Source organism: Arachis stenosperma, chromosome 6 (assembly GCF_014773155.1).
Source record: "Arachis stenosperma cultivar V10309 chromosome 6, arast.V10309.gnm1.PFL2, whole genome shotgun sequence".
In the NCBI taxonomy this organism is placed as follows: domain Eukaryota; kingdom Viridiplantae; phylum Streptophyta; class Magnoliopsida; order Fabales; family Fabaceae; genus Arachis; species Arachis stenosperma.
In genome coordinates, this window is record NC_080382.1 from 76,750,790 (window position 1) to 76,769,526 (window position 18,737).

The window sequence follows — 18,737 nt, forward strand, 5'->3', positions numbered from 1 at the left end:
TCCCATGCCTTCCTTGTTGGGACAAGTGTAAAGTTCTCTCCGCGAAGTGGCCGAGCCTCCCCCATTAAATTGTCTAATCAATCCTCATCAATGCTCCTGTTCCTTCCCTATAAAGATAAAATGAGAAAAGTAACAAAAGATATTAAAATAACATAAGAACCTTACGGCTAACATTAATGAAAGGTGAGGAAAATTTGATTGTTTATTTATGAATTCCAACTAACTAACTAGCTGTGTATCTTTATATGCACATTGGTGGCACCATAGGGTGACACCAAACTTAGTTTGGAGCACTGTGATGAAAGGTTGTGTTCAAAGCTTTAAGAAGAATGCTTTGAACACCAAACTTGTTCTTCACTATATTCTGCATATAAAAATTTCACACGTGTTCGTCAAGTTTTTGTTGGAATTCATGAATATTGATTTATTCACTACTTCTGAAAGCATGTAAACATGGGTTGCCTCCCATGAAGCGCTTCTTTAGCGTCACTAGCTTGACGTTACCCCCTTATTATGGTGGTTGGTAATGCTTGAAGTCTTCTCCTCTAGCAGTGGACTTGTATCCATTGGTTGTATCAATGATCTCTACAAGCTCCAAGGAGAGAACTCTGTTGATGGTGAAGACCTTAGGTAGCTGAGATGGTACAGTGGGGAGATTAGGGGGGATATCTGTGAAGTAGGCTGAGATTACTTTATCCCCTGGAGAGAAATCTTCCGTAGGAATCTTCTTGTTCCGCCACCCCCTTGGTACCTTCTTCTTTGCCCCTGGTGCTGTTTTCTTACTCCTGGTGGCCACCTTCTTTGATGAGCTTTTGTTAATGTCCTCACAAACTTCTGGTGGCTTAGGTTCCTCCAATTTTTCCTTGACCTGTGGCACTTGCTTCTGGCCTTGTCCATCAACCCAGTGACTCTCAGGATGAGCTGGTTGTGCTTCAGTGCTTGCTTCTTCCTTTAGTATCTCATGATGCCCTTTGCTCGGTTCTTTATCCTCTTCATCTTTTTCCAATGAGAGTTCGAAAACACTAAAGCTCAGTTGTTCATCATGGATCCTTAATATTAGCTCTCCTTTCTCCACATCTATGAGTGCTCTAGCAGTAGCTAGAAATGGTCTCCCCAATATGATTGGGTGCAGGTGACTCTCTTCCATGTCCAGGATGACAAAGTCTGTTGGGAGAAAGTATTTTCCAACTTTAAGCAACACGTTTTCCACCATTCCTACTGCTTGCTTTTGAGTCTTGTCAGCCAGCCTTATGACTACATATGTAGGTAGTATCTCATTGATTTGCAGCCTTTTTACCAGGGATAGGGGTATTAAGTTGATGCTTGCTCCCAAATCGCAAAGTGCTCTATCAAAATTTGTTTCCCCTATAGCACAAGGGACGTGAAAGCTCCCTGGGTCTTTTCTTTTCGCAGGCAATTGTGTTTGAATGAGGGTGCTGCAATCCTTGTTCATCACTATAGTCTGCCCCCCCTTGAGTGAGCTCTTCCTGGGAAGTAGTTCCTTCATATACTTGATGAATGCTGGCATTTGCTGAATGACCTTGATGAATAGTATGTTCACATTCAAAGATGCGAACGAGTCTAAGAACCTTGAGTACATTCTCTTTCCCACAGCACCCTTTAGCAGTTGAGGAAATGGTGCATATAGTCTCAGCAGCTCCTGTTGTGAGATTTCTGTTTCTTGTTGGTCTTTCTTCTCCTTCTCTACTAAGGTATTTTCAGGTTGTTCTGACAGCTTGCTTGGCTTGTCTTCAGTCTCCTTGTCATTTGTAGTGACCATATTGCAGTCTTCCCATCTTACTTTCTTCACTTCACCTCTCGGATTCTTTTCCGTGTCACTTGGGAAGCTATTAGTGGGTCTGGGCATCTTCTCAGACAAATATCCCACTTGGGATTCCAGCTTCTTGATTGCTTCCCCCCGATTCTTCATACTGGCTCTCACCTCCTCTTTGAACACCTTATTGTCTTGAATGTCTTTGCATATGCTTTCAAGTAAGGTTTCAATCTTTGAGATTCTGTCATCAAATGATGGTATGTTGGGGGTAGAGGTAGAAGAGTGAGATGTATTGCTGTGGTTTTGTTGGTATGTCTTCTGTGTGAATTGTTGGGGAGCTGTGTTGTTGGGGTTGTGACATCTCTGATCTTGGCCTTGGTCTTGTTGATTCCCCCACCCAAAGTTTGGGTGATTCCTCCATCCAGGGTTGTAGGTCTTGGAGTATGGATCATGGTTGTATCTAGGTGAATTCCCAATGTAGTTGGCTTCCTCCTGAGTGCCTTCTTCCTCTTCACTTGCTTCCTCTTGAGTTGAAGTGTTGATTGCTGCCACTTGTCTTCTCTCCATCTTCTTGGTGAGGTCAGCTAGCTGCTTGGTGATGAGCTTGTTTTGAGCAAGCAGAGCATCTACATTGTTCAGCTCCATTACCCCTCTAGTGTTCCCTCTTTCGGAAGCATAGAAGTAGTCATTCTCAGCTACAGTTTTAATGACATCTATGGCTTCCTCAATGGTCTTCTTCTTGTTCAAAGAACCTCTGGATGAATGGTCTACAGCCTTCTTAGATTCGTATGACAGTCCTTCATAGAAGATGTGCAGCTGCACCCATTCATTGAACATATCAGATGGACATCTCCTTGTTAGGTCTTTAAACCTCTCCCATGCTTCATATAGAGTCTCACTATCTTGTTGCCTGAAAGTTTGGACCTCAGCTCTCAGCCGATTGACTCGTTGAGGGGGGTAAAATCTTGCTAAGAACTTGTTCATAACTTCATCCCAAGTTGTCAAGCTCTCCTTTGGAAAAGACTCCAACCACTTGGTTGCCTTGTCTTTGAGAGAGAATGGGAACAACAACAGTCTATAGACGTCTGGTTGAACGCCATTGGACTTCACTGTGTCACATATTCTCAGGAAGGTGTTTAAGTGTTGGTTGGGGTCTTCGTGGACACCTCCTCCGAACGAGCAATTGTTCTGAACAAGGGTGATGAGCTGTGGCTTTAGTTCAAAGTTGTTGGCATGGATGGTTGGTTTTTGGATGCTACTTCCGCAATTCCCTGGGTTTGGATTGATGTAAGAGCCCAAGACTCTTCTATCGTCCCCACCAGGATTTGCTCTACCTCCTCCACCATGGTTGTGCACCTCTTCCTCACGATGGTCTTCCATGGTTGTTTCAAAGTATTCTTCACAGTGTTCTTCCTCTTCTTCAGCACCTACTACACGTTTTTCTTTTGCCTCCCTTCTTAATCTTAAGAAGGTTCTCTCAGGTTCAGAATCAAAGGAAGTTGAAGCTCCGCTTCCTCTCCCTGTCATACAACCAACAGATTACATGCAAGAAAAGTAATGTAGAAAGTATCTTGTTAGAATAGCTTGTTAGTGTCAGTGATGCAATATATCAAACAGTTAGTGGGTTAGTGAACTGAATTGTAAATAGCAAAGAAAAACTCAGAAACAGGGGAGGGGAAGAATTAAACTAAGATGGAAAGCAAATTAACCAAACAGAAAATTAAATCAAACAAAATACAAATGCTCAATCTAGTGATCCTCTAATGTAATCATTGTCGATGCACAATCAATCCCCGGCAATGGCGCCATAAACTTGATCGGGGTAAAACTTGTCTCTCAACAAATTCCCATTCGGCAAGTGTACCGAATTTGTCGTCAAGTAAAAACTCACAATAGAGTGAGGTCGAATCCCACAGGGATTGATTGATCAAGCAACTTTAATTAGAGGAATGATCTAGTTGAGCGAATCCATGAATAGAGTTGATAATTGCAGAAATTAAAATGGCGAGAAAGTAAATGACTGAAAGTAAATAGCAGAATTGTAAATGGGAATGGGGGAATTGCTCATAAAAGTAAATTGCAGAAAATAAAGAGAATAGGTAAGATCAGAAATGGGGAGTTCATTGGGCTTAGGAGATGTTGCATTCTCCGGATCAATTTCATTTTCATCTCTACCTCAATCAATGCACTCATTGATCTCCTTGGCAATCTTAAGTGATTGAATCACAATTTCTTGCAATTCAATCTCTCAAATCTTGATCAATAGCCAATTCCTTGGTCAATTGCTCATGAGAAGAGATGAAGTGTGGTCACTGATTATACCACATGCACTTCCCAAATCAAATGCTTAGAGGGTTATAGCCACATACCCATCCACACTCAATTTGGTCCAGCATGATAAAGCATTTCTAGCTAATCTCTTCATTCTTCTTTCAAGGATCCGAAGAGATCCATGTTTGAATAGCTTCTTTTCCAAGATAACTATCCAATTGGATGAAGATCGAAAGCTTTCAAGTAAAATCAAAAGGAAAGATAGAAGAAGAATAAGAAAATTAGTATTGATCCATCAAGTTACAACAGAGCTCCCTAACCCAATGAAAGGGTTTTAGTTGTTCATAGCTCTAGAAATCAAAATCAAAGATGGAGAATACATGATAAAGCTAGAAGTACAAAGAAAGTAAATACAAAGAATAGTTCTCTGTCCTAGCTTCTCCCAAAAAACTGCTTTCTCTTTCAAAACTACTCCTATATATACTACTCTTCTCAGCTTCTAGTTAGCTCTTCAAGTCTTGGGCCTCTGGATCTTTGAGCTTAAAGCAGTTCCTTTCTTCAATTAGGCTTGGCTTACTTGCAGAGAGATAGTGTGAAGTGGGCATAGACTTTAGCTCAAGACGTTAGGGGTTTTTTATCATTTAGTGAAAATACAAGTTCGAGAACATTAGTGACACTAAACATTGTCACTAACGTTGCCATGCACCCCTTTGCCTCACGTTAAAGCCCACGTTAACTGGGTTAACGTGGCTTTTAACGTTGCCTTGTTAGCCTTCGAGAACGTTAGTGACATTCAACATTGTCACTAACGTTCAAGTGTGCCCCTTCTTGCTTCACGTTAAAGCTCACGTTCACTAGGTTAACGTGGCTTCTAACGTGGCTTTTGCCAACCTTCGAGAACGTTAGTGACACTCAACATTATCACTAACGTTCAAGTGTGCCCCTAGGTCTCACGTTAGAGTCCACGTTAACTAGGTTAACGTGGCTTCTAACGTGGCCATTCTTAGCCATCCCAACGTTAGTGACAATGTTGAGTGTCACTAACGTTGGCTCATTCTTCATTCCTCATCGTTAGCTTCCACGTTAACCAAGTTAACGTGGAAGTTAACGTGGCTCTTGGGGGTTGTGTGGTTGCTCCAACGTTAGTGACAATGTTGAGTGTCACTAACGTTGTCGACAACTCTCCATCTCTTACGTTAGCTCCCACGTTAACCAAGTTAACGTGGGAGTTAACGTGGCTCTTTGCACCTTAGGCCAACGTTAGTGACAGTGTTGAGTGTCACTAACGTTGGGTTCTCTTCCCCCTTTAACGTTAGAGGCCACGTTAACTAGGTTAACGTGGCTTCCAACGTGGCCATTTGTGAGCAATTGCCAACGTTAGTGATAATGTTGAGTGTCACTAACGTTGGCTCAACTTTTCTTCTCCAAGTTAGAGTTTTCATTAACTTCGTTAACGTGACTCTTTAACGTGGGCATTGATGGCTTTTGAGAGTGTTTTTGGCAATTACTTTTCTCCTTAACTTTGCAAGTTACTTCCCATTCCTTGCTTCCTTTGGTCCTAAAATCAAGCAATAGAGTGCATCAAAGTTCTAGTCCAAGTCATGAGTAATGCTATATACAATTTTGTCATTAAAATCATGCAAAATCCTCATGAAATAATGTAAAATGTACAATGTATGCTTGAATCAAGGTCTGAGTGAATATCTGCCCAAAACTAACTTATTTCCTAATAAAATGCATGAAATTACCTAAAAGCAGTAAAGAAAAGGTCAGTGAAACTGGCCAAAATGCCCTGGCATCAGTGTTTTCACCTAGTTTTTAGTAGGATCTAGCTATTTTTAGTACATTTTTATTAGTTTTTATGCAAAAATCACATTTCTAGACTTTACTATGAGTTTGTGTGTTTTTCTATGATTTTAGGTATTTTCTAGCTGAAATTGAGGGACCTGAGCAAAAATCTGATTCAGAGGTTGAAAAATGACTGCAGATGTTGTTGGATTCTGACCTCCCTGCACTAGAAATAAATTTTTTGGAGCTACAGGAGTCCAAATGGCTCGCTCTCAGTTTCGTTGGAAAGTAGACATCCAGGGCTTTCCAGAAATATATAATAGTCTATACTTTTTCCAAGTTTAGATAACATAAATTGGCGTTTAAAGCCAGTTTTCTGCCCTATTCTGGAGTTAAACGCCAGAAACAAGTTACAAACCAGAGTTAAACGCCAAAAATAGGTTACAAACTAGCGTTTTACTCCAAGAATAGCCTATGCACATGAAAGCTTCAATGTTCAGCCCCAGCACACACCAAGTGGGCCCTAGAAGTTGATTTCTGCACTATCTATCTTAGTTTACTCATTTTTTGTAAACTTAAGTTTCTAGTTGAGTATAAAAACTACTTTTAGAGATTTATTTTGTACCTCATGACATTTTTAACATCTGAAATTGTACCTTTGACGGCATGAGTCTCTAAACCCTATGGTTGGGGGGTGAGGAGCTCTGCAGCGTCTCAATGAATTAATACTGTTTTCTATTGAATCTCGCTTGTTTCTATTCTAGGATATTTGTTCGCACTTCAACGTGATGAATGTGATGATCCGTGACAATCATCACCTTTCTCAACCTATGAACGCGTGCCTGACAACCACTTCCATTCTACCTTAGATTGAATGTATATCTCTTGGATTTCTGGTTCACGAGTTTGACTGCCTCTCCAGACAACAGAGCGTTCAATCCGTGGGTCCAGAGTCTTCGTGGTACAAGCTAGAACCAAATGACAGCATTCCTGAGATCCAGAAAGTCTAAACCTTGTCTGTGGTATTCCGAGTAGGATCTGGGAGGGGATGTCTTTGACGAGCTTCAAACTCACGAACGTTGGGCGTACTGACAGACGCAAAAGGATCACTGGATCCTATTCCAACACAAGTGAGAAGCAATAGATGATTAGCCATGTACATGGACCCTTTTCACTGAGAGGACGGCTGGTAGCCATTGACAATGGTGATCCACCAACATACAGCTTGCCATGGAAGGAGACCGGCATGCGTGAAGAAGAAGACATTAAGAAAGCAGAAATTCAGAAGACAGAGCATCTCCAAAACTCTAACCCATTCTCCATTACTGCATAACAAGTAATTATTTAATGTTCTTTTATTTTTTGCAATTAAAACTAAGAACCCTATTGATATCCTGACTAAGAATAATAAGATAACCATAGCTTGCTTCAAACCAGCAATCTCCGTGGGATCGACCCTTACCCACGTAAGGTATTACCTGGATGACCCAGTGCACTTGCTGGTTAGTTGTGCGAAATTACATTGTGTGAGTGTAATTTTCATGCACCAAGTTTTTGGTGCCGTTGGCGGGGATTCTTCGAGTTTGAACAACTGACGGTTTATCTTGTTACTTAGATTAGGAAAAATTTGTCTTTTTGGTTTAGAGTCACTAGGATTGCATCTTTTATTATTCCTTTTAAAAATCTTTCAAAAATATTATTTTTCTTCATTAGTTTTAATTTTTCTTTGAATTTTTTGTTTGAGTTTAGTTTCATATCTTAAATTTGGTGTCAATTGCATGTTTTTATTTTCCTTTAATTTTTTGAGTTTGTGTTCATTGTTCTTGCTATTTTTCTTGTTTGATCTTTAGTTTGTCTCGTTTTGTGTCTTTTCTTGTTTTTCTTATTTATTTTCAAATTTTCAATTTTCAAAAAAAAATTATATATTAAAAATACCTTTTTAAAACACGTTAAATTTATAGCTCAGTTGGCTAGAGCGTTGTGCTTGTGTTCTTGGTAATTGGGTATCTTCCTTTTAAAACTTTTTCAAAAATAATTTTTCTTTGATTAAATCTTGTGCCAAATTTTAAGTTTAGTGTTCTCTTGTTAATTTTTCTTTAGTTTTCGAAAATTTTATTTTGATTTTCTAAAAATTTTAAGTTTGGTGTTCTTTCTTTTGTTCTTGTTGTTCTTGTGAGCCTTCAAGGTGTTCTTGAGTCTTCTTTGTGTTTTCATCTTAAAATTTTTAAGTTTGGTGTGCCTTGGTGTTTTCCCTCCAAAATTTTTGAAAACAAGAAGCATTGGATCTAAAAATTTTAAGTCTTGTGTCCTTTGTGTGTTTTTCTCTTTCATAATAAAATTCAAAAATAAAAAATATATATTTTTTCCTTTAATTTCTCATAACTTTCGAATCCCTTGGGTTGACTTGGTCAAAATTTTTCAAATCATATCTTTTTAAGACTTTTAAAAATCATATCTTTTTCAAAAACATCCTATCCACTTTCTCTCTCCTCACTTTTTCGAAAATCCTCATAAAATATTTTCAAATTTTTTTATTTAATTTAGTTTTTTTTATTTTATTTTTTCGAAATTTTTTTTATAAATATAATAAAATAAATCCATATCATCTCGCTTTCTCCATCATGGACCTAAGTGGAAATGAACAGTCCAGAAGGACTCTAAAGTCATATGCTAACCCCACTACTACTTCATATGGGAGTAGTATCTGTATACCCTCCATCGGAGTCAGTAGTTTTGAGTTGAATCCTCAACTCATTATCATGGTGTAACAAAATTGCCAGTATTCCGGTCTTTCACAGGAAGAACCTACTGAGTTTTTGGCACAGTTCTTACAAATTGTTGACACAGTACATGATAAGGAAGTAGATCAGATGTCTACAAATTATTACTGTTTCCATTTGCTGTAAAAGACCAAGCTAAGAGGTGGTTAAATAACCAACCTAAAGCTAGCATAAGAACATGGAAACAGTTGTCAGACAAATTCCTGAATAAATATTTCCCTCCTAAGAGGATGACACAGCTAAGGCTGGACATCCAAGGCTTTAAAAAAGAGGATAATGAATCCCTTTACAATGCCTGGGAGAGGTACAGAGAGATACTAAGGAAATGGCCCTCTGAAATTTTTTCAGAATGGGTGCAGTTAGACATCTTCTATTACGGGCTTACAGCAAAAGCTCAGATATCTCTAGACCACTCAGCTGGTGGATCTATACACATGAGAAAAATAATTAAAGAGGCTCAAGAGCTCATTGCTACAGTTGCTAAAAATCAGCATCTGTACTTAAGTAGTGAGTCCTCCATAAAAGAAGAGGCTAAGGCAGTATCCACTGAACTTAGTCCTCTAGAATAAGTTGCTGAAATCAATCAGCATTTATGTTATCTGACAAAATAGTTGGCAGAATTTAAAGAGATGTTACAAGATACTAAGGATGCTAACAGGAACATGGAAGCACAACTTGACCAGACAAGACAACAGTTATCAAAACAGATAACAGAAGAGTGCCAAGAAATTCAATTAAGGAGTAGAAAAACATTGAATACCTCAACTCAAAGTAGTAGAAAGCCAAGAAAAGAACAAATAATAGGGGATGAGTAGACTGCTACCCAAAATCCCTCTGAGCACAGTGAGAGCCAAGAGAGGAATGATTCTGGCGTTCAAACGCCAAAAAAGGGAGAAAAAGTGGCGTTAAAAACATCAGAAAAGGGAGAGAATCTGGCGTTAGACGCCAATCCAGCCCCCAATCCTGGCGTTCAAATGCCTATGAGGGGTCAGCACTTACAAGTGCTGATAATAACTCCCTCAAGAAGGCTTCTCAACCTACCTCTCTAGGAAATAAACCTGCAGCAACCAAGGTTGAAGAATACAAACCAAAATACCTTATCCTCAGAAACTCTGCCAAGCGGAACAGGATAAACAATTTTCCCACTTTGTAGACTATCTCAGGACTCTTGAAATCAAGATTCTGTTTGCAGAGGCACTTGAGCAAATACCCTCTTATGCTAAGTTCATAAAAGAGATCTTAAGTCATAAGAAGGATTGGAGAGAAACTGAAAAAAGTTTTTCTCATTGAAGAATACAGTGCAATCATTTTAAAGAGCTCACTAGAGAAGCTTAAGGATCCTGGAAGCTTTATGATACCATGCACATTAGAGGGAACCTGTACCAAGACAGCTCTATGTGATCTTGGGGCAAGTATCAACCTAATCCCTACATCCACTATCAGAAAGCTTGGCTTAACTGAAGAGGTCAAACCAACCAGGATATGTCTTCAACTTGCTGATGGCTCCATTAAATACCCATCAGGCGTGATTGAAGACATGATTGTCACAGTTGGGCCATTTGCCTTTTCCACTGACTTTGTAATGCTGGAAATGGAGGAGCACTGATGACAAGTCATCTTAGCCTAGTTTCAATAGCCTTTTTCTTTTGTTTTCAATTGAATTATGCACTTTCTTGAGCCATAAGCAAGCTAATTGGGTAGATTTTCATGTTTCCTTTGATTTAATCAACCATAGATGAATTAATGCAATTTCATGAGGTTTTATGCTATAATTGTCACATATTATGAAAGAATGAATATCTCATGATTTTGAGCATAGCTTTGATGTGTTTGGTTGATTAATGATAGGTGAAGAAAGCTTGGAGAAAGGTTGAAGCAAGAAGGAATGGCTAGGAGGAAGAGAGGACAAAAAGTTTGAGCAAAAGTTTGCCTCAAACTTTAGCTCAAACTTTTGGAATAAGTGAAATGAACCAGGGAGCAAAAAGCTTGACCAAAAGTTTGCCTCAAACTTTTGCGCAAACTTTTGGGAGAAAAGTTTGAGCCAACGTTTGCCTCAAACTTTTTGGCAAACATTGGCATCAGAAATCAACACCCTGGAGAGCAAAAGTTTGCGCCAACGTTTGCCTCAAACTTTTTGGCAAACGTTGGCGCCATGAGTGTGCAAGGGGGAGCCAACGTTTGAGCAAAAGTTTGACCCCAAACTTTGGCCCAAACATTGGTAGCAGCAAAGAAAGGGTGCTGATGTGAAAAGTTTGAGTAAAAGTTTGCCTCAAACTTTTACTCAAACTTTTACTCAAGCTTTCATGATCCCCAACCCGGTTCACTTCGGTTATTCTCCAACTCCAAGAGCAATCAACCAAGGCCTTTTTCAACCCAATTCCATCAAGAGCAAAGGCCCAATTCAAGGCTTGAAGACCATTTGAAGAAAGTGTATAAATAGCATAGGATTTAAGTTTTTCAAGGAGCTTTCCCTTTGGTTTTCATAGAGAGTTTTCGGAGAGCTTTTGGTGTTGAGTGATTTTGAGTTTCTAAGTCTCGGGGAAGGAGAATTGAATTCCCTTCCTCTTAGTTTTCTTGCTTTCAATTTCAATTACATTTGCTTGGATCTTGGGTTGGAGAATTGAAGGAATTCTGTTTCAATCTCATCCTGAGATCTCTCTGTTTATTTACTGCTTAATTGAATTTCAGTTTCGACTAATTGCCTCTTCTTCTACTTTCTTTGCAATTTACAATTCCTCATTTCCTTTGCAATTGTTTTTGTTGGATCTAGGAAGGCATTGAGATCTAGACTTGGTTATCTAGTCTCTTGGGTCCTGAGATCTGAATTCCAATTTTACATTCCCTGTTTAATGCTTTTCAATCTCATTTACATTTCTGTTTTAAGATCCGATTCAATCCAAGTCATCTTCTATTTATCTGTTTGTTGCAATTTACTTTTCCTTGTTTAATTTCTACAAATCCAATTCCCAGTTCCCTTTATAATTCAAGCCATTTACATTTCTTGCAATTTATGATTCTGCAATTTACATTTCTTGCGTTCTAAGTTTTTGCCATTTAATTTCTTGCACTTTAAGATTCAGCACTTTAAATTTCAGTTCTCTTTAATTTCATGCAATTTACCCATTCCCTTTACTTTCCCTGCAATTTAAATTCTTCAAAATCACAAATCACTCAACCAAATCTTGATTCGCTTGACTAAATCAACCACTAAACTAAAATTGCTCAATCCTTCAATCCCTGTTGGATCGACCTCACTCCCGTGAGTTATTATTACTTGATGCGACCCGGTGCACTTGCCGGTGAGTTTTGTGTCGGATCGTTTTCGCACATCAAGCACAAGAGTGCAACTCTCATTCTAGGAAGACCTTTCCTAGCAATTGGACGAACCCTCATTGATGTCCAAAAAGGGAAAGTAACCCTGAGAGTCAATGAGGATGAGTTTAGGCTGAATGCTATTGAAGTAATGAAGCACCCAGACACATCAAAAGACTGCATGCGTGTTGATATTATTGATTCCCTGTTACAGGAGGTCAATATGGCTGAGAGTCTCGAATCAAAGCTAGAGGATATCTTTAAAGATGTTCAGCCTGATTTGGAGGAACCAGAGGAAATAAAAGAACCTCAGAAAATTACTCAAGAAGAGGAGAAACCTCCTAAACCCGAGCTCAAACCACTACTACCATCCCTAAAATATGCTTTTTCTGGGAGAAGGTGAAACTTTTCCTGTAATCATAAGCTCTACCTTAGAGCCACAGGAAGAGAAAGACACTAATTCAGGTGCTAAGGACACACAAGATACCTCTTGGGTGGTCCATTAGTGATCTAAAGGGCATTAGCCCAGCCAGATGCATGCACAAAATCCTACTAGAGGATAATGCCAAAACAGTGGTTCAACCACAAAGGCGACTGAATCCAGCCATGAAGGATGTGGTGTAAAAAGAGGTCACTAAATTACAAGAGGCTGGGATTATTTATCCTATTTTTGATAGCCCCTGGGTGAGTCCTGTCCAAGTTATACCCAAAAAAGGAGGCATGACAGTGGTTCATAATGAAAAAAATGAACTGGTTCCTACAAGAACAGTTACAGGGTGGCGTATGTGTATTGACTACAGAAGACTCAATACAGCCACCAGAAAGGATCATTTTCCTTTACCATTCATAGACCAAATGCTAGAAAGGCTAGCAGGTCATGACTATTACTGCTTTCTAGATGGCTACTTAGGCTACAACCAAATTGCAGTAGATCCCCAAGATCAAGAAAAAACAGCATTCACATGTCCATCTGGAGTATTTGCCTACAGAAGGATGCCCTTTGGCCTGTGTAATGCACCAGCAACCTTTCAGAGATGCATGCTCTCTATCTTCTTTGATATGGTGGAAAATTTCCTGGAAGTTGGTGCGCGAAATTGTGATCACTACACAACTTTGCACAACTAACCAGCAAGTGCACTGGGTCGTCCAAGTAATACCTTACGTGAGTAAGGGTCGATCCCACGGAGATTGTTGGTATGAAGCAAGCTATGGTCACCTTGTAAATCTCAGTCAGGCAGACTCAAATGGGTATAGTGATGTACGAATAAAGCATAAAGATAAAGATAGAGGTACTTATGTAATTCATTGGTAGGAACTTCAGATAAGCGTATGAAGATGCCTTCCCTTCCGTCTCTCTGCTTTCCTACTGTCTTCATCCAATCCTTCTTACTCCTTTCCATGGCAAGCTTGTGTAGGGTTTCACCGTTGTCAGTGGCTACCTCCCATCCTTTCAGTGAAAATGTTCCCATGCTCTGTCACAGCATATGGCTAATCAGCTGTCGGTTCTCGGTCAGGCCGGAATAGAGTCCATTGATTCTTTTGCGTCTGTCACTAACGCACCGCCTGCTAGGAATTTGAAGCACGTCACAGTCATTCAATCATTGAATCCTACTCAGAATACCACAGACAAGGTTAGACCTTCCGGATTCTCTTGAATGCCGCCATCAGTTCTTGCCTATACCACGAAGACTCTGATCTCACGGAATGGCTGGCTCGTTTGTCAGGCGAGCACTCGGTTGTCAGGCGATCAACCATGCATCGTGTATCAGGAATCCAAGAGATATTCACTAGAGCCTTGATTGCTTGTAGAACAGAAGTGGTTGTCAGTCACCTTGCTCATAGGTGAGAATGATGATGAGTGTCACGGATCATCACATTCATCAAATTGAAGAACAAGTGATATCTTGGACAAAGAACAAGCGGAATTGAATAGAAGAACAATAGTAATTGCATAAATACTCGAGGTACAGCAGAGCTCCACACCTTAATCTATGGTGTGTAGAAACTCCACCGTTGAAAATACATAAGAACAAGGTCTAGGCATGGCCGTGAGGCCAGCCTCCCAATGATCTAAGAACTAGATGTCCAAAGATGAAAATACAATAGTAAAAGGTCCTATATATAGAGAACTAGTAGCCTAGGGTGTACAGAGATGAGTAAATGACATAAAAATCCACTTCCGGGCCCACTTGGTGTGTGCTTGGGCTGAGCAATGAAGCAATTTCGTGTAAAGACTCTTCTTGGAGTTAAACGCCAGCTTTTATGCCAGTCTGGGCGTTTAACTCCCATTTAGGTGCCAGTTCCGGCGTTTAACGCTGGAATTTCTGAGGGTGAGTTTGAACGCCGGTTTGGGCCATCAAATCTTGGGCAAAGTATGGACTATCATTTATTTCTGGAAAGCCCAGGATGTCTACTTTCCAACGCCGTTGAGAGCGCGCCAATTGGGCTTCTGTAGCTCCAGAAAATCCACTTTGAGTGCAGGGAGGTCAGAATCCAACAGCATCTGCAGTCCTTTTCAGTCTCTGGATCAGATTTTTGCTCAGGTCCCTCAATTTCAGCCAGAAAATACCTGAAATCACAGAAAAACACACAAACTCATAGTAAAGTCCAGAAAAGTGAATTTTAACTAAAAACTAATAAAAATATACTAAAAACTAACTAGATCATACTAAAAACATACTAAAAACAATGCCAAAAAGGGTACAAATTATCCGCTCATCAGAAGTCTTCATGGATGACTTCTCAGTATTTGGAGACTCATTCAGCTCATGTCTTGATCATTTTGCACTTGTTTTGAAAAGATGCCAAGAGACTAACCTAGTTTTAAACTGGGAAAAATGTCACTTTATGGTGACTGATGAGCGGATAATTTATACGCTTTTAGGCATTGTTTTTAGGTAGTTTTTAGTAAGATCTAGCTACTTTTAGGGATGTTTTAATTAGTTTTTATACTAAATTCACATTTCTGGACTTTACTATGAGTTTGTGTATTTTTCTGTGATTTTAGGTAATTTCTGGCTGAACTTGAGGGACATGAGCAAAACTCTGATAAAAGGCTGACAAAGGACTGCTAATGCTATTGGATTCTGACCTTCCTGCACTCAAAATAGATTTTCTGGGGCTACAGAACTCCAAATGCCGCGCTCTCAACAGCGTTGGGAAGTAGACATTCAGAGCTTTCCAGTAATATATAATAGTCCATACTTTATTCAAGATTTGATGACGTAAACTGGTGCTCAACCCCAGTTCCATGCTGCATTATGGAGTCAAACGCCAGAAACACGTCACAAACCAGAGTTGAACACCAAAAACATGTTACAAGTTGGCGTTCAACTCGTGTAAAGATCAAGGTCAGCCCAAGCACACACCAAGTGGGCCCCGAAAGTGGATTTCTGCATCAATTACTTACTTCTGTAAACCCTAGTAGCTAGTCTAGTATAAATAGGACTTTTTACTATTGTATTAGATATCATTGGTCTCAGTTTTATTTTATTATTCATCTAAGAAGACTATTGATCACGTTTTGGGGGGCTGGCCATTCGGCCATGCCTGAACCTTCATCACTTATGTATTTTTAACGGTGGAGTTTCTACACACCATAGATTAAGGGTGTGGAGCTCTGCTGTACCTCAAGTTTCAATGCAATTACTACTATTTTCTATTCAATTCCGCTTGTTCTTATTCTAAGATATTCGTTACACTTCAACATGATGAATGTAATGATCCGTGACACTCATCATCATTCTCACCTATGAACGCGTGACTGACAACCAGAAAGTCTAACCTTGTCTGTGGTATTCTGAGTAGGATTTCGGGATTGAATGACTGTGACGAGCTTCAAACTCGCGATTATTGGGCGTGATGACAAACGCAAAAGAATCAAGGGATTCTATTCCAACATGATCGAGAACCGACAGATGATTAGCCGTGTTGTGACATAGCATTTGGACCATTTTCACTGAGAGGATGGGATGTAGCCATTGACAATGGTGATGCCCTACCTAGAGCTTGCCATGGAAAGGAGTAAGAAGGATTGGATGAAAGCAGTAGGAAAGTAGATATTCAGAAGGAACACAGCACCTCCATGCACTTATTTGAAATTCCCACCATTGAATTACATGAGTAACTCTATCTTTATTTTCTGTTTTATTTATTTACTATTCGAAAACTCCATAACATTTATTATCTGCCTAACTGAGATTTACAAGATGACCATAGCTTGCTTCATACCAACAATCTCCGTGGGATTGACCCTTACTCATGTAAGGTATTACTTGGACGACCCAGTGCACTTGCTGGTTAGTTGTGCGGAGTTGTGACTAAGTGTGATTCACGTTTGAGAGCGCTACCAAGTCTTTGGAGCCATTGTTGATGATCACAATTTCGTGTACCAAGTTTTTGGCGCCGTTTCCGGGGATTGTTCGAGTATGGACAACTGACGGTTCGTCTTGTTGCTCAGATTAGGTAATTTTCTTTTTATTTTTCTTTTCAAAAAGTTTTAAAAAAAATATTTTTCAAAATTTTTTCTTTGTTTTCGAAAAAAAATTCAAAATTTTTAAGAATGAATTCTAGAGTTTCATAAATTATGTTGAAGCTTGGCTGGCTGTAAAGCCATGTCTAACTCAATTGGATTGAGGCTTCAAAACCATCAGCATAGAGGCAAGTTAATTGGAATATCAGTTGTTATATGCCTGATTTATATCTTCTAAAGCTGGCTGGCTATTAAGCCATGCCCAGCCCTTGGATTGGAGCCTTAGGCTAATATTGAAAGATTCCATGAATTCTTATTAAAAATTTTGAATCTCTTAATTTCTTTTTCCTATATGTTTTTTTCGAAAAAAATAAAAGAAAATACAAAAAAAAATCATAAAATCATAAAAACCAAAAATATTTTGTGTTCTTGTTTGAGTTTTGTGTCATGTTTTAAGTTTGGTGTCAATTGCATATTTATCTTGTCCTTGCTTTTTTCGAAAATTCATGCATTCATAGTTTTCTTCATGATCTTCAAGTTGTTCTTGGTAAGTCTTCTTGTTTGATCTTGATGTTTTCTTGTTTTGTGTGTTTTATTGTTTTCATGTGCATTTTTGCATTCATAGTGTCCAAGCATTAAAGATTTCTAAGTTTGGTGTCTTGCATGTTTTCTTTGCATAAAAAATTTTCAAAAATATGTTCTTGATGTTCATCATGATCTTCAAAGTGTTCTTGGTGTTCATCTTGACATCCATAGTGTTCTTGCATGCATCATTGGTTTTGATCCAAAATTTTCATGCATTGAGTCATTTTTGTGTTTTTCTCTCTCATCATTAAAAATTCAAATACATATATATATATATATATATATATATATATATATATATATATATCTTTTCCTTATTTGTTTCAAAAAAATTCGAAATTTTGGGTTGACTTGATCAAAAATTTTTAAAATAAGTTGTTTTCTTGTTAGTCAAGTCAAAATTTCAATTTTAAAAATCTTATCTTTTCAAAACTTTTTCAAAAATTAAATCTTTTTCATTTTTCTTATTAATTTTCGAAAATTCTTTAAAATATTTTTCAAAAATCTTTTTCTTAATTTTATCATTATTTTTTAAAATTATGCTAACAATTAATATGATTGATTCAAAAATTTGAAGTTTGTTACTTTCTTGTTAAGAAAGGTTCAATCTTTAAATTCTAGAATCTTATCTTTTAGTTAGTAATTAATTTTAATTTTAAAAATTAAATCTTTTCTAACCATATCTTTTTAATCATATATTTTTATCATATCTTTTTCAAAATTTTATCTTTTTCAAAAATTTGATTTTAAAATATCTTTTCTAACTTATCTTCTTATCTTTTCAAATTTGATTTTCAAATCTTTTTCAACTAATTATTTGACGTTTTGTTTGTTTCTTATCTTTTTCAAAACCACCTAACTACTTTTCTCTCTCTAATTTTCGAAAATATCTCCCTTTTTGTCAAAATTCTTTTTAATTAACTAATTATTTTAAATTTTAATTTTAATTCTATCTCACCTTTAATTTTCGAAAATCATTAACTGCTTTTCAAAATTAATTTCGAAAATTTCTCCCTCTCTCATCTTTTCCTATTTATTTATTCATTTACTAATACTTCTCTTCACCTCTCTTCATCTCAAGTCGCTACCCCTATCCTCACCCTTCTGTTTGGATTCTCCTTTCTTTATTCCCTTTCTTCTTCTACTAACAATAAGGAACCTCTTTACTGTGACATAGAGGATTCCTCTTCTCTTCTTTTCTTGTTCTCTTCTCTTTCATATGAGCAGGAACAAGGAAAAAGGCATTCTTGCTGAAGCTGACCCTGAACCTGAAAGGACTCTGAAGAGGAAACTAAGAGAAGCCAAATTACAACAATCCAGAGAGAACCTTACTGAAATTTTCGAACAAGAAAAGGAGATGGCAGCCGAACCTAACAACAATAATACAAGGAGGATGCTTGGTGATTATACTACACCTACTTCCAAGTTTGATGGAAGAAGCATCTCAATCCCTACCATTGGGGCAAACAATTTTGAGTTGAAACCTCAACTAGTTGCTCTAATGCAACAAAACTGCAAGTTTCATAGACTTCCATAAGAAGATCCCTATTAGTTTTTAACTGAGTTCTTGCAGATCTGCGAGACTGTAAAGATGAATGGAGTAGATCCTGAAGTCTACAGGCTCATGCTTTTCCCTTTTGCTGTAAGAGACAGAGCTAGAACATGGTTGGATTCACAACCTAAGGATAGCCTGGACTCCTGGGATAAGCTGGTCACGACCTTCTTGGCTAAATTCTTTCCTCCTCAAAAGCTGAGC

General features: G+C 38.3%; 1 protein-coding gene across 1 annotated transcript; it reads right to left on the reverse strand.

Annotated features, from left to right (window-relative positions):
- Positions 1-511: 511 nt before the first annotated feature.
- LOC130934210 (uncharacterized) lies at positions 512-1,930 on the reverse strand. Its single transcript, XM_057863797.1, has one exon. The coding sequence runs from the start codon at positions 1,928-1,930 to the stop codon at positions 512-514; it is 1,419 nt and encodes a 472-aa protein (XP_057719780.1).
- Positions 1,931-18,737: the final 16,807 nt, after the last annotated feature.